Below are 16,355 nucleotides of genomic sequence, written 5' to 3' on the forward strand. Positions count from 1 at the left end.
ATTATTATTCCGAAATCCCAAATCCTTCTGCCCAGGCGTAGGATATTAGCCCCGATCACAGCCAACCCTCACACTCAAAATAATACGTAACATATTATTATTAAGTACTTTCAGCGGCAGGAACGACTCCACAGCCATCACGATCATTAACACTACCGTCGTCCGCAGATGTTGATGTGTGTGAAGCGAGGTACACATTCTAAGCCGCATACAAATCTCCACAGGTGGCACGGTACGCATTGTCGTGTGCTGCTGCTGAGATCCGAATAAAATAAAACGCTGCTGGCCTATTCGCACCAAGCACTGAATGTTCACCACACCATCTGGAGTGATATCAATGCCCCCTGCATCCTCGCCCTTTCAAAACTGCTTATTCTCACAACTTGGTGCCAACGGCCGCAAAAATTCAAAGAGAAAGGCGACTTCGATTAAAGCTCTAGAGGCCTGAAAGGCGATTTCGACTACAGCTCGAGGCCTAACTACACATTCTGATTCAATTACGCATTCATTCAATACACCTATATCAGGTTTGAGGTGCTTATACTTATTACTATTCCATATTGTACTGGAACATTCATTGTTCAATATTATACTATAGGCCTGGAAAATTCATCAACTAACAGTACAAGCCTGTACAGTAATGAGTAAAGCGGACTACAATCATTACAAAAGCCATGGTCAATTGTATGTGGCTTTTTCAAGAGTCAGAAGGGCGAGTGATGTGAAGGTGCAAGTTAAAGATGGGCCACACAAGGGACATTACTACCAAACAGTGAGAGTGTCTTCACAAAAAATGTAGTCTACAGAGAGAGTTTACAACTTTAGTTGCAAACTGACAGGCCTCCGGTATACAAACAAAAACCGTTGTCATAGATAGCATGTATTTTTTAAGTGTACAGTATTTTTCGCCGTGATAAAGTCATACATATCCCAAACCTCTTAGTTAACTATCATTACTTACAACCTTTTCTTATTTATTTCTTACTTATCACTTGTTCTTCATACACTGCTGACACAAACTCGTGCTCGTTTCATCTCACGTTGTCGAAACGGGCTTTTTGTCTAGTATATATATAGTGTTTTAATAGTGTATATAATTTAAGTGTGTATATTATTTATTTATATATATATATATATATATATATATATATATATATAGTACATAATAATAATACTTATAACATATTAATAATATATATATATAGTGTGTTAATAGTGTGTATATAAAATGTATATAGTACATAATAATAATAATTATAACATTATATATATATATATATATATATATATATATATATATATATATATAGTGTGTTAATAGTGTATATAATTTAAGTGTGTATATTATATATATATATATATATATATATATATATATATATATATAGTACATAATAATAATAATAGTTATAACATATTAATAATATATAGTGTGTTAATAGTGTGTATATAAAATAAATATAGTACATAATAATATAATTATAACATATTAATAATTTAATATATATATATATTGTGGAGGTTGGCCTGAACACAAACAGGCAGACACGTTCATGTCACCCAACACACGTTTTCCATTTTTACAGTGCTCACAAACCCCACAGTCCCCAAAGTCCTGGCCACACAACATAATGCCTTTTTCTTCAGGCCGCCTCCTTGTCCTCCTCCGACATCGTCCTACTTCCACCCGACTCTTGTCCCTGTCTGAAGGGAGGCGGCCTCTTTTATACGCACCCGGATGTGCTCCAGGTGCTCCCCGGCAATCTTCCACCGGCACTCCCCAGTGTGGCGGAAGTGCCAGCTGCGCACCCCGGAAGCACTCCGGGTGTCCCCTATTTTCTTCCCCCCAGCACTTCCGGGTGTGGCAGAAGTGTTGGGGTCCAGGGTCCCCAAGGCATTGGGGCGCCCCTTGGCGGTGACCATGGGCCCCTACACTGGTAGAGCTTCCAAGCTCTGTACCCGTGGCCCCCAAAGCAACCAGGGCGGTCGCCCCTTCGTGGTCTGGAGGAGGCTAAAGCCCTCCTCCAGTCCTCCTGGGCATCCCGGCTGGGTACCACCCCCATCTGGGCACCACAATATATATATAAATATATATATATATATATATATATATATATATATAGTGTGTTAATAGTGTGTATATAAAATATATATATATATATATATATATACATATATATATACATATACACACACAGTACATAATAATAATTATATAACATAATAATTACTATAATTGATATAATTATAACTAGGGGGCTCCGCCCCCTGTTCGCTTCGCTTGCCCACCCCCGTATTTGGTTTACTGGATATACAATTTAAAGAGATTGTTATTTTCATGGGAATTGTTACATATGCGTTATTTTCACTTTCACTTTAAAACTTTTGTAAAAACAATACTTGTCCTTTGTTTCCGGCCCCGGGTGTGGTTACATCTCTTTCTCGCAGGATGTATATGTCACTCGCGTTGAAGGGGGGCCGGCTGAACGCACACTAAGGAGATGCTGTCAGATCAGCTGCTGGCGAGCTGCGTCTTCAGTTTGTGGCGCTGCGGATCGATCATTTCAAAGCCTGTACAGCAGCTGTACTTTTGCCATCTCGCGTCTCTGCCGCTTGCGTTATGAAGGGTGGGGGGGCGGCTAAACGCACACTCAGGAGAAGGAGAAGCGGTCGGATCATCTGCTGTCCTGCTGTTGCTGGCGAGCTGCGTGTTTTGCTTGTCGTTGTTTTAAGAGCTGGGAGCACATGATGTCTGTCTGCCAAAAGCATTCCAAAAACTGCTAGGTTAGATGTCCGTGAACTTGTTTTAAATGATGTCTCACAGGACATCAAATTGTCTTCCAAGAAGATCACGTCTCGTCTCCCTGGTCTCCCTCCCAAGATTGTTTTTTTTTATAGCCGTGTGTTACAGTTTCTGTGTGTCTTTTATGTTCCATCTGTTTTGTGGGTGGTCCCCCAAGAGGCGGGGCCACCTGCCCATCACCACCAGGTCCCATCCTCTCAGCCATATAAAGGTGAGCGTTTCCCAGAGTTCCTGGCGGTTCGTGTTGATTCTGTCAAAGTTCTTGTGCTTTTTTGTGATTTTCTGGATTCCTGAACCTGAGCTCTGTTTCCAGATTTGTGATTTGGGTTTGGTCACTTTTCTTTTTTTTTTGCTTTTTGTGCTCCACGGACCTTCTTGTGTCACAGGGCATTTCTGAGCAGAATAAATTGTTATATTTTAGAAAGACTCGACGCGGCCCACAGGGTTTTGTTTTGTTTCTTTTTAACCGGATTTCTCCCTCTAGTGGCCATTTTTGGAACACGTTTGGGACTTCTGTGCTTTGGATCTCCAGGTTCATTTCATCGTAAGAGTGAGTGATGTACTTGTCCATTCGGTAGACTGCATAGATTACAAGCCGAAACAAACCTGCATTTCTGCACAGGTCCGGACATTCTGAGTCCTCTTTGAGTTCCTATCTGCAGCCCACTCACCTCGCTGCTCCTTTTTACAGTTTTACAGACTTTCAAGTCAAGTTGGGGAGCCTGCACTGGTACAGAGCGTTGCCGCACCCACTACATTGTGAAACAACTCGGCATCCAACTACCCAGGTGGACACGTGGTCCAGTCCCACCCTCTGCAAATGACCCTCTATCTGCTGCAGCCAGGCGACCCCTTGGCCTGGTCCAGCTGTTTGGGTCCTCAACAGTGAGGGTCCTGTGAGCCTGATCACCTTTGGGGTAACACGCCACATGGCCGTAGTGCTGTAACTGACGCTCCCTCACAAAGCAGGTCATGTGCCTCATTCGGGACCCTGTGAGCAACATCACGTCAAATCAGTGGCACCCAAGGATTCTCCGAAGAGACACAGGAGTCCAGTCTTCATCTCAGGTCACTGGATAGCGTCCATGTCTCACAACCACACAGCACTTTCAAACAACAACAAAAAAAAATTATGGAAAAATCAAAACTTACAACACAAAACGTGTCAATTTGTGCCCACTAAAGGAAACGGGAAATGTGACTCTGTGTTGGTGTATTTGTGTCTCATTTGGGAGCTTTATTTGGTTTTAAATGCCACACACACATACACACACCTAAAGGAAGAAAATTAGAGACGACCCTCTTATGCCAACTTATCTCTGGCCGTGACCCTCTTTTAGTTCTCTTCTCCTTATTCAGACATTTCAAGTGAGGTTTAGGTGATCTGCAGAAGGCCGACTGGCGAGACGCGCCGCTTCATGTCTGCCATACGCAGGGCGCCAGGGGATGGCGAGTTGGGCGAGCGTACAGTAAGCGTAAAGCACTCAAAATCCCCCTCGGCCAATTAAAAGGCGGCATTGCTGACAGCTCCCGTGCATCCCGTGACTCCGGCATCTGCTCGTCTTTCACAGTGCAAATTAACAGCTGACACATCTGGCAGTTTAATGATCCCGACGCTACGCGCGCCTCCTCCGAAACGCACCAAACGAGGAGAAAGGGCATCTCCATAAATAAGACGGCGTGGTGTATTAATAGCTGGCATGCGCTGAATGTTGACAAAGATCCATCAAATGGAAGTCACGTCAGGAGTGTGAAGAGTGGAATAAAACAAGAAAAAGAAAAGAAAAGAGGAGAAAAGAAAAGAGAGGAAAGAAAAGAAAAGAGAGGAGAGGAGAAAAGAAAATAGAAAATCATTGATGTTAGGGAGGGCTGGGTGGTCTCGTGGCCTCATTTCCACTTTGTGGAAATCTGCACACACCCATTAAGTACCCTAATTCAAAATTCCAAAATCAGAAACTTTTTGAGTGCTGACCTGATGCCACAAGTGGGAAATTCCACACCCGGCCCTCTTTTATAAAACATCACTTGGATTTGAGGGTGAAAATGTGCCAAAAAGTGGTACATAGATAGATAGATAGAGTGAAAGGCACTATATAATAGATAGATAGATAGATAGATAGATAGAGTGAAAGGCACTATATAATAGATAGATGGATAGATAGTGAGATAGATAGATAGATAGATAGAGTGAAAGGCACTATATAATAGATAGATAGATAGATAGATAGATAGATAGAGTGAAAGGCACTATATAATAGATAGATAGATAGATAGATAGATAGATAGATAGATAGAGTGAAAGGCACTATATAATAGATAGATAGATAGATAGATAGAGTGAAAGGCACTATATAATAGATAGATAGATAGAGTGAAAGGCACTATATAATAGATAGATAGATAGATAGATAGATAGAGTGAAAGGCACTATATAATAGATAGATAGATAGATAGGTAGAGTGAAAGGCACTATATAATAGATAGATAGATAGCTAGATAGATAGATAGATAGATAGATAGATAGATAGATAGATAGATAGATAGATAGATAGATAGATAGATAGATCTGAAAGGCACTATATGACAGACAGGAACTCAAGCCCGGACAGGACTCTTGTGTCACCCCACGTTATTCTGCTCTCAGATTCTTCTTTTTCTATCGTCACTTGTCCCGAGTTCACTTCACGTTTGCCCACACAGGACACGTTGCTTTTTAGGCGGTGATGCTCAGGTGTCCCACACGTGGCCATTAGGGGTCATCTGCCTTTTAATGTGAGCCCCAGCAGCTCCAGCACACACATTCACACCATCAGCACCCACCACTCGGTAGTTTGAATGGCTAATCCTGTCACGTGAGAAGCATTTATGATGTGGATGGACAGAAATGTGAGGAAACAAACGGTTTTTAATGTGCTGGTGGCTTCAGACACATCACCATCTTAATATGCTTAACATTACAGTCCATTTGTCATTTGGGGGTCATTAAGAGAGTTGGGGTTAACCTCCCCCCCCCCCAACTACTAGGACACCACAACTTCTTGTGCTCCTCCTGTTTAAACCTAACAACTGAGGTGCATCACCTTAGGTGGTCCCTCAGGGTTCTGAAATGAATGAAGAGACCCACAGCACTCCGGGGGGCTTTGCCACAGCTTACCTTTCCTCCTGAAGGCTGGACTCGCGAGGACAAGGGGGGTGTTGAGCTCAGGATCCGACGACCCACCATGGCTCCCAGTTTCAGACATCCCATGATCTCCACAAAGGACCAGCAAGCTGGAGAGGGCGCCCTCCACCTCCTGGGGTGAAAGAAGAAGAAGAAGAGGGGAGCTGTAAATCCATCAGTTGACTTTTCTTTAAAAGGAGAAAAAGAAACAGAAGACCTGCTCAGCCCTCCGGCCGTCATGGCGTCACGGCGTCGAGGTTTTATGTTTTTTTTCCACACCTTTTGTGCCATTCTGTACGTTTTTCTATTTGCAACTCATTTTCACGGATACTTTTCTGTACTTTCATATGCTCAGATTTATTAGCCGTTCTCTATGTTTCTGGAATCCTGCAGCTCCGCTTGTTGTAGCAACATTAATAATAATAATAATAATAAAACATTTTATTTATATAGCGCCTTTCCCATGCTCAAGCCGCTTCACAGAGTCAGGGTGCCTTACAGCTGGAGGCCCTGCTGTCACCCATAGAGTGCAGCTCAGTGTGGGGCACAACAAGATGGCCAGAATCAGAGGACTTTAGTGGGTGAACAGGAGCCTAGTGATGGAGGAGGTCACTGACGTGGTGTGATGTGCGGCCATCGATCGAGTTTGAGATTCGATCCTCTAAGACCCAGGGAGCCAGTAGAGCTGAAGCAGGATGGCTGGGATGTGCTCGCTCTTGCTGGTCCACGTCAGGACTCTTTTGCCTCTTTGTGGGTCACAATGCAGCCCTGACTTGTGCCCGTCATTAACACGTGACAACCACACGTCACATCACATGACTGTCATGATGATTAGAAGGTAGTACAGGAAAAAATGAAGGGCCAGGAAATGAAGATACAGTAGACGGAATGAGACAAACAGAAAACAGCGTCCACATGGCGTGACACTGAGGTGCGTTCGGAGATGGCGGCCCTAGCTTCACACCAACACGGGTTGAAGGACCCCAGTAATTGTAGTGCTGCCCGAATCGCTCATGACAGGAATGTTTAATGTACCCTGCGTGTTCACTTCTTCTCAGTAAAGATTACAGAGCATTTCATCCTGTAAATAAATCACTGCAGGTCCTGTGGGAATCGACAGGTCTGTAGAACCCCTAAATTTGAGCGTTTTGGAATGGGGTCCTTTGAAAAGGAGACGAAACCAAAGGGCTGCTACTCCTTGTTGTACATGTGCAGAATCCCGCTTGGAGGTGCTGACGACTGGGCCAGCGCGCGGGGCGAGGTGAGGGGGCACTTCATTAAGGTGGGTGTTATCACGGAAATTTATAAACACTTTGAACTAACAATATATAAAAAAAAGTAAAGTGTGAATGTTAAGAATGACGGATCCTGGAGCGAGTCACAGAAGAAAGCAGCGATGGCAAAAATGACTTGAGAAATCTAGAGCCTTCGTTCAACTCAGATATGACCGTGTACTGAATGTGAAAATCGGAATCTAAAAAATGAATACAAATGAATAAATTAGACAGAAGTGAGCGAATAAAACAAACATGAATACAAGATACACGATGACTTCACATTCTGCACCGTGCGGGACGTTTTGCAAATTGCCTAAAGATGCATCTTCAAGACTCTGACATTGCAGAAGAAGTACGGCAGTTAGGTTCTTTCTTTCTATGATATAGTGCCTTTCATTCTGTCTGTCTATCTATCTTATAGTGCCTTTCACATCCATCTATCTATTATATAGTGCCTTTCATATCCATCTATCTATCAATCTATTATATAGCGCCTTTCACATCCATCTATTATATAGTGCCTTTCACATCCATCCATCTATTATATAGTGTCTTTCACATCCATCCATCTATCTATATTATGGTGCCTTTCACATCCATCTATCTATCCATCTATTATATAGTGCCTTTCACATCCATCCATCTATTTATATTATAGTGCCTTTCACATCCATCTATCTATCAATCAATCCATCTATCTATCTATTATATAGTACCTTTCATATCCATCTATCCATGTATCTATCTTATAGCGCCTTTCACATCCATCTATCTATCTATCCATCTATTATATAGTGCCTTTCACATCCATCCATCTATTTATATTATAGTGCCTTTCACATCCATCTATCTATCTATTATATAGCGCCTTTCACATCCATCTATCTATCCATCTATTATATAGATGCCTTTCACATCCATCCATCTATCTATTTTATAGTGCCTTTCACATCCATCTATTTATCTATTTTATAGTGCCTTTAACATCCATCTATCTATCCATCTATTACATAGTGCCTTTCACATCCATCCATCTATTTATATTATAGTGCCTTTCACATCCATCTATCTATCAATCAATCCATCTATCTATCTATTATATAGTACTTTTCATATCCATCTATCTATCTTATAGCACCTTTCACATCCATCTATCCATCTATTATATAGTGCCTTTCATATCCATCTATCTATCTATCTTATAGAGCCTTTCACATCCATCTATCCATCTATTATATAGTGCCTTTCATATCTATCTATCTATCTATCTATCTATCTATCTATCTATCTATCTATCTATCTTATAGAGCCTTTCACATCCATCCATCCATCTATCTTATAGTGCCTTTCACATGTATCTATCTCTTTCTTTCTTAGTTCACATGTCTGTAAGAAGATCAACTCCATTTGACAGGAGTGAAAAGAAAATCCCACAATGGCAGAATAAACACACGTGTGGCCCACTGGGCTCTTCTGTATTTAACCCGCCAGCCTGCCTGGTAGCTAACAGTTGTGGTGTGGAGACGCCACTCGATTTTTATTAGGCCGCCCCATGAACTGTGACCATATAAATTACATTTGTCCACTTGAACTACTTTGAATAGCCTAATGTAATTACTAAACTCAATAGAATAGAGTGTAATATTTATCACTAATCACTTACCCATGATCCCGGTTTGTGTATCTTCACGGGTGTATGCAAATGAGGCAATGTCACCATCCAATCAGTGCCTGGCCTCAGATTTCCAGCTACAGAGACTTTGTTCTTTTTTTTTTATTTAGTGTGTCAGGAGAGGAGCAAACGTGAAGAGTCAGATCAGCAGGTCACCACTACAGAGGACGGCGTTTGTGGAGTTTTAACACAAGTGGGGCTCTGCTGACTGCACCATTTTGTAAAGTTGTGTGAATGTCTGCAGTCTGTTTAAGGGGACGTGCCGAGTGTCTGCTAAAAGTCTCTCAAGTTCACAACGTTCGTGTTTTGTTGTTGAAGGGGCAGGCGCCGCGTAGCTTGAAGGATGTTTGGAAGGAGCCGAGATGTTTTGAGATGCGTACAGGACGGTTACATTTGTATTGTTTTGACTGTGAACTTTGTGTTTTATGGTGGTGTAGTGGGTGGTACTGCCGCCTCCTAGTTAGGAGACTTGGGTTCGCTTCCTGGGTCCTCCCTGTGTGGAGTTTGCATGTTCTCCCCGTGTCTGTGTGGGTTTCATTCCATAGGTTAAGTGCATTGGTGATCCTAAATTGTCCCTAGTGTGTGGGTGTATGTGTCCTGCAGTGGGCTGGCACCCTGCCCGGGGTTTGTTCCTGCCTTGCGCCCTGTGTTGGCTGGGATTGGCTCCAGCAGACCCCCATGACCCTGTGTTAGGATATAACGGGTTGGACGATGACTGACTGACTGACTGACTGACTGACTGACTTTGTGTTTTATTCTTTAAAGCTAATTTTAATGCAGATTTTTTTTTTTTGGTCTGATGTTGGCACAATGCTCCACACACTGAAACCTGCATAAAAATACGAATTGTATGTGAATTCAGTGCATCGTTATAAAGCGTCTACAGATTTGGTGCAGGTTGGGGGGTGGGAAATGAGCACCAAAAATGCACCCCAACTTGGGCAACTGTGACACACTGGCACTGGCTGGCACTGTCCCCTTGGAGGCCCAAAGTCACGCTAATGCACACAATTTATGCAGGTGACCCTTGGAGGTGCGCAGTGACATACGGTTGTTATAAATAGGGGGCTGCTAATGGGGTCCGAACTAACAGTACACATACATTAAATACGAGGAGATGCCCAACTAAAGTCCTGTTCAGATGGTGTTAGGGGTTGGGTGCAGTCAGTGTTGGTCTGAACAGACATACGGTTGTTATAAATAGGGGGCTGCTAATGGGGTCCGAACTAACAGTACACATACATTAAATACGAGGAGATGCCCAACTAAAGTCCTGTTCAGATGGTGTTAGGGGTTGGGTGCAGTCCGTGTTGGTCTGAACAGACATACGGTTGTTATAAATAGGGGGCTGCTAATGTGGTCCGAACTAACAGTATACATACATTAAATACCAGGAGATGCCGGTAGAGAGTATCGGTGCACAGCGGCCCCGAACCCCTAAACCCGTCTGAATGAGAATTTAGTTTGGCTAATTTAAGCTTTCTAGTTACAACATCAACGAGTCTGCAATTTAAATATTTTTGTAGTAGGAAGTCGCATTCAGAAACAATCGTGAAAATAGAACGCAGTTACGTGCGTTAGCAGACCCCATCAAATCCACTTTACTTTATAAAAAGGAAAACCCAGCGCTACACACCATAATGGTGCGAACAAGAATTGCGGTGGTGACATCTCGTGAGCGGCCCACCAAACACGGCTGGGGCTTCAGTGACAAAGAACAACGAAAGGTCAGCAGGAACACGAAGGTGTCTGCCGCCTAACATCCACGATACGTTCTGTGAAACAGAGCTGTATGGGATGGCACAGCGAGCTGACGTCACAACGCTCCAGAGATGCACGATACGCCAGACGGGGTTCACAATACAATAACGAAACAGAGCACAGCGCGGCACTGGCAGCGTTTGTGTGTAAGAGACATCAGATCTGTGCTTGTGTTGCTACGTCCCCTTCTGTCCCCTACGTCCTTTCTGAACTCTGTTATAACCTCTGTGACAGACGACCGGGGGACTTTGCCTGGAGAAAGGAAGGACCGGGAGAGGGGCTGTATCTTCCCTGGGACGCAAGAGGGCAGCCACCCCTGGCCTGCATGAGGGCCACGGAGCTTGGAAGCTCAACCCTATGGGGGGACTGTGGCCACCGCCAGGGGACGTCCGGATGGTTCCACAGCCATGGACTGCAGAGCTTCAGCCACACCAGGAAGTACTGCAGGACGTTCATCAGGGAGCACATCCAGGTGAAGTATAAAAGGGAGAGTCGGGAGGTAGAAGACAGAGGTTGTGGGAGAGGAGTGGAGGAGGCAGAAGAGAAGGAGAAAGAAAAGTCAAAGGAACTGAGCTACTGTGGCAGGTTGGTGCACTGTGTGAGCGGTAGAAGAAACAGAAAATAAAAAAAGTGAGCTTTTGGACCTTGTGTGTCTCAGTGTCTGCCTACAGCTGGGCTGATCTTCTACACCTCATGGAACCAGAGCCGTATGACATGTATATGTGGAATGCAAGTTATTAGCCCCCTGCTCGCCTACCCCCGGCGTTGGGTATCCTGAAATGCATTAGTCGAGCTCGTTCGTCTTGGAGCTGTGCCCGCTTTGCCCGCAGCATTTCAGATGTGCGTTGTAGGCGCCTGTGTTCATTGATTTTATCCAGCCGGGCTCGTGTTTGTATATCCGTCAGTCAAGCTCGTTTGTTTTGAACCCGTGCCTGCTTTGCTTCCGCAGTTTCAGACGCGCGTTGTAGGCGCCTGCGTTCATTGATCTTATCCAGGTGGGCTCGTGTTTGTATCATTGAGCTGTATTGTGTTTGAATTTTGTGTAAAGCGTTCAGTGGTTTGTACAATCCCAAGCAGCACATTATTCCTAACCTCACTCCGCAGTAGTGCCACTCACAATATGGCGGGGACGCCTGCGCCTTCCGTACTATGTCGGGTTTCACTATGCTGTGTAGGCGCCTTTGCCTTTCATACTTTCCCGCGCCTTCCGTACTATCATTGTGGACCTGTGGGGCCTCCGTAGCCTCTTCCGTTCGACTCTGGGCTGCAGCGCAGAATCCTCTTTTTTGTGTGGCTGTGTCATGAGTCGTTAGCTATGGGCGCCTTGTTGCTTCATTTCTCATTCACGTCAGTTGAGCTCTTTCGTTTTTGGGCCGTGACTCCTTCGTTCACGGTGGATACGACTTCGCTTGCGGTTTATGACACGCGCGCTGTACGCGCCTGCGCAGTATGTCTCATGGTCCCATCGCCGTGTACCTGCGTCCATGCCATCCGGTTTACCATTCTCGGTTAGTAATATGGATTAGAACAATCGAGACAAGAACAGGCCATTCAGCCCAACAAAGCTCGCCAGTCCTCTCCACTTATTTCTTGTAAAATAACATCAAGTCGAGCTCTGAAAGTCCTTAAAGTCTTACTGTCTACCACACTACTTGGTCACTTATTCCAAGTGTCTTATCGTTCTTTGTGTAGAGAAAAACTTCCTAATGTTGGTGTGAAATTTCTCCTTCACGAGTTTCCAACCGTGTCCCCGTGTTCTTGATGAACTCATTTTAAAGTCACCGTCTCGACACACTGGACTAATAATTCTTTATTTATTTGTCACATATATAGTTATAGAGTGCGGTGGGTTGGCACCCTGCCCGGGATTGGTCCCTGCCTTGTGCCCTGTGTTGGCTGGGATTGGCTCCAGCAGACCCCCGTGACCCTGTGTTCGGATTCAGCGGGTTGGATAATGGATGGATGAATGGATAGTTATACAGGACAACACGCAGTGAAATACATCTTTTCGCATACCCCTTGGGGTCACAGCACAGGGTCAGCCATTGTACGGCGCCCCTGGAGCAATTAAAGGTTAAGGGCCAGAGCAGAGTAGCATCTCTTTTGGCAGTGACGGGGATTCGAACTGGCAGCCTTCGGGATGCCAGCGCAGACCCTGAGCCTCAGAGCCACCACTCTGTCCCCAATACCCTTCATCATTTTAACTCTTTGAGGGCTGAATATTTTTTCCAAAAAACTCAAGTTTTCTGATAAGCACATAAAGCAATGGCTTCATACATAAATCAACATAAAACTGTGCTGCTGTTGGTGCAAGTTCAGCATCTCTGGCAGCAGTGGCTCCACAGGGGCGCCTTGATGGCCAGCAGGAATGCACGATGGGCCGGCTACCTGGCGGTCTTTGCATATCAGGTGGGCAGCGGTGGCTGTCGCATTGTGACACAATATGGTTTGCACCTCTTGTCATCCAGGTGAATGCTGCTGTGGGCGTATCGGCACCACGATCAGCTGGGCACTGATCAGCCAATGCTGGTACCTCACTTTTGTTTTTGACCTCCAGATCACTTGCATCAAATTCCAAGTGCGACAAGTCAAGAGTCCAGTTCTGCGATTAATATGTAAAACATCCATGGAGTATTTTAATTTGCATATTTGCTTTAGTCTCTCGCTAGATGTCGATGCCATTTTAGAGGCTACTCATGCATGCACAGGGAATCGAGGTTAAATCAGCAAAGCTACTTAACTTTCCTTCTAGCAAAGAGAGTCGAACTAAAACATATGGGCGAGTTTTCTCGCAGTTTACAGCCAATTACCGTCGTCTACCCCTTGAATTTCGACAACAGCCCTGAAAGAGTTAAACACTTCAGTCAGGTCTCCTCTTCATCTCCTGTAAAGGCTCAGCTCTTTTAATTTGTCCTCATAACTCATCCCCTGTAGCCCTGAATCAGCCTCGTCGCTCTTCTCTGGACCTTCTTTAAACTGTGCATTATCACACTTAGTCAGGTTAAGGTGACCAACCCGGTCTTAATAATCCGCATTTACGAGCGCAAGTAACCTCCTTTGGCAAAACACTCCAAGCCAAGCAGACCAATAGGGGTGTGTGTGTCGAACCCTGTCCCAATTTCTTTTACGTTGGTTACATTCTTGAATAAAAGTGCACTTGTCTTGTTATATGTGTGATTTTTGTATATTTGGACTTCACCCATCATACACTTCACGTCAGCTTTCTGACAATTATTAGCAGAACATAAAAACAGTTTCTGTTTTAGTTACGTGTTCAGCATTTCCTGCCATCCCACACTTACACAGATCGCTGTAGACGCGGGACACACAAGAAATGCATGAAATGTTCCACATAACGAGATATTATTTACCCAATACTACTCCGGGCACATTCACACCACGATGATCACACTTGAGCTGCGTCGGTGCAGTGAGCAGGCTGCCTGCTGCTTGTGCTGATCGACACATTTATAAAACAGAAGACGCTGATGAGGAGCTGCGAGGGATTTTAAGCTGGCCCGGGATTACAAATTTTCTCGTAGGTTTCAGGGATTCTTTTTTTTTTATTTTAAATTTTATTAATTTTAATCATTCCATACAAAGAGATCAGTTTTTACAAAAAAATAGGATTGAAAACAGATCGACCCCCGCCCCTGAGAAAGAGAGCATGGCCAATGGGGTGAGCCTTAAAGCTTGTAAACATACCTAAATTGATTAGTTTAATAGGGCAATAGAGATGAATGGAGAAGAGAAAAACATGCGGAGAGAATTAATAATAATAATAATTCTTTGCATTTATATAGCGCTTTTTTCACTACTCAAAGCGCTCAGCAATTGCAGGTTAAGGGCCTTACTTAAGGGCCCAACAGAGCAGAGTCCCTTTTGGCATTTACGGGATTCGAACCGGCAACCTTCCGATTAGCCTGTGCAGATCGCTAGCCTCAGGGCCACAACTCCACCTCCTTCCTCGGTGCTTTAAGAGCTTATTCTAAAATATTATTGATTAGGTTTCAGGGATTCTAGTGTTAAACTGTGAAAAAAAGAGCTAAACGTCAGCCGTGAACTGCAAATCAGCAGGACACCGGTCGTCGTTTTCTTGTGTTTTATGAATTTGTGTAGTCAATCTGACGCTTCACCGATAGGTTTCTATTATCGGACTGCATGCAGCGCACCTTTACCTGCTTGGCGGTGTGACTGAGCCCTGTGGAGGACCGGCGTACCGACATGTGTTCTTCTGGCCTTACGTCCAGTGCTGCTGGAATAAGAATGACGCAATGATTTTCACTTCAGTAACATATGCGTTACGTTACTCGTTACTTTAAGACGTAATCGGATGACGTTCCTTTTGACATGTTATTTTTTTTAAAGTACTTTATCAAAACAAAAAGAATAACAACAGCAAACATCAATATATTAAAAGTATCATATACAACAAAAAGTGTTATAAATAACCTATACAAAGAAATAACGACTCACCACTTCAGTTTAGTACACCCTGACTAGAGCTGCTGATTAACTGTGCAGACTGCATCTCTGTTGTCAGTCATTAGCACTAAAACAGAAGTAACATGAGAGTTAGAATTTGTTACTAACCCTCACCTGTTCTGTTTCTCTTCTCAGTACCCAAATGTGCCACTTGGTGCCACTGCCCACCTGCCAAGTTGTTTTGCCTGCCTAAGGTAAAGTCATCCCTGATGGAGGATCACAGGAATTGTCGGGTAGAGGGGTCCTTTCATTGGATTGGATGGCCCAGCAATGTCTCAGCTATGGAGGAGGCAGCTTGATGGCTGAGGTCTCCAGGACTCTGAACAAATCCAAATCCTATTATGGGATATCATCTTTTGTTGAATTCTGCTCTGTCCTTGTAATATTACTATTGCACTATTATATTGTATTGAGGATGACTTTTGTTCTGTTCTGTGTATTGTGTTGTATTGACCCCCTCCCTTTATTTTTTAAAACACTCACTGCATGCCCACCCTACCTGGAAAGGGGTCTGTCTCTCTTTGAACTGCCTTTCCTGAGGGGTCTTCCATTTTTTTCCCTAAAAGGATTTCCTTGTCTTCTCAGAGTCTCAAGGCTGAGGGGCCGTCAAAAGGCAGCGCCTGTTAAAGCCTACTGCGGACCTTCTTGGGCGATTTTGGGCTACACAAAAATAAATTGTATTGTAATTGTAAATGAATCAATAGTAGAAAGAATTCCAAACATTCCATCCCTATTAACCCTGTGTAACCCCCCCCCACATGGTTATCATATAGATAGTTTATATTTTCTAATCTCCTCCTCATTTATGTACCTAATAAATTAAACCAAAGCCCCATCAGCCCTCTGTTCACAGAGCATTACTTGTACACAATTCCTCCAACTTCATCATTCATCCAGAAAGTAATCCCAGCGCTTCATCACTTTTTCCACATTTTGTTATGTTACAGCCTTATTCCAAAATGGATTAAATTCATTTTTTTCCTCAGAATTCTACACACAACACCCCATAATGACAATGTGAAAAAAGTTTACTTGAGGTTTTTGCAAATTTATTAAAAATAAAAAAACTGAGAAATCCCATGTCCATAAGTATTCACAGCCTTTGCTCAATACTTTGTCGATGCCCCTTTGGCAGCAATTCCAGCCTCAAGTCTTGTTGAATATGATGCCACAAGCTTGGCACACCTATCCTTGGCC

At 43.8% G+C, this 16,355-nt stretch overlaps 1 protein-coding gene across 2 annotated transcripts in view; it reads right to left on the minus strand.

The window, feature by feature from the left end:
• Window positions 1-16,355, minus strand: part of pigg (phosphatidylinositol glycan anchor biosynthesis class G) — a 1,234,979-nt gene that overhangs the window by 1,057,147 nt on the left and 161,477 nt on the right. For both annotated transcript variants that reach the window (XM_051929903.1, XM_028805895.2), the window contains exon 5: window positions 5,958-6,096. In XM_051929903.1, coding sequence (XP_051785863.1) covers window positions 5,958-6,096 — 139 coding nt within the window. The remainder of the gene's footprint in view (window positions 1-5,957; window positions 6,097-16,355) is intronic.

Source organism: Erpetoichthys calabaricus, chromosome 7 (genome assembly GCF_900747795.2).
Source record: "Erpetoichthys calabaricus chromosome 7, fErpCal1.3, whole genome shotgun sequence".
Taxonomy (NCBI): Eukaryota; Metazoa; Chordata; class Cladistia; order Polypteriformes; family Polypteridae; genus Erpetoichthys; species Erpetoichthys calabaricus.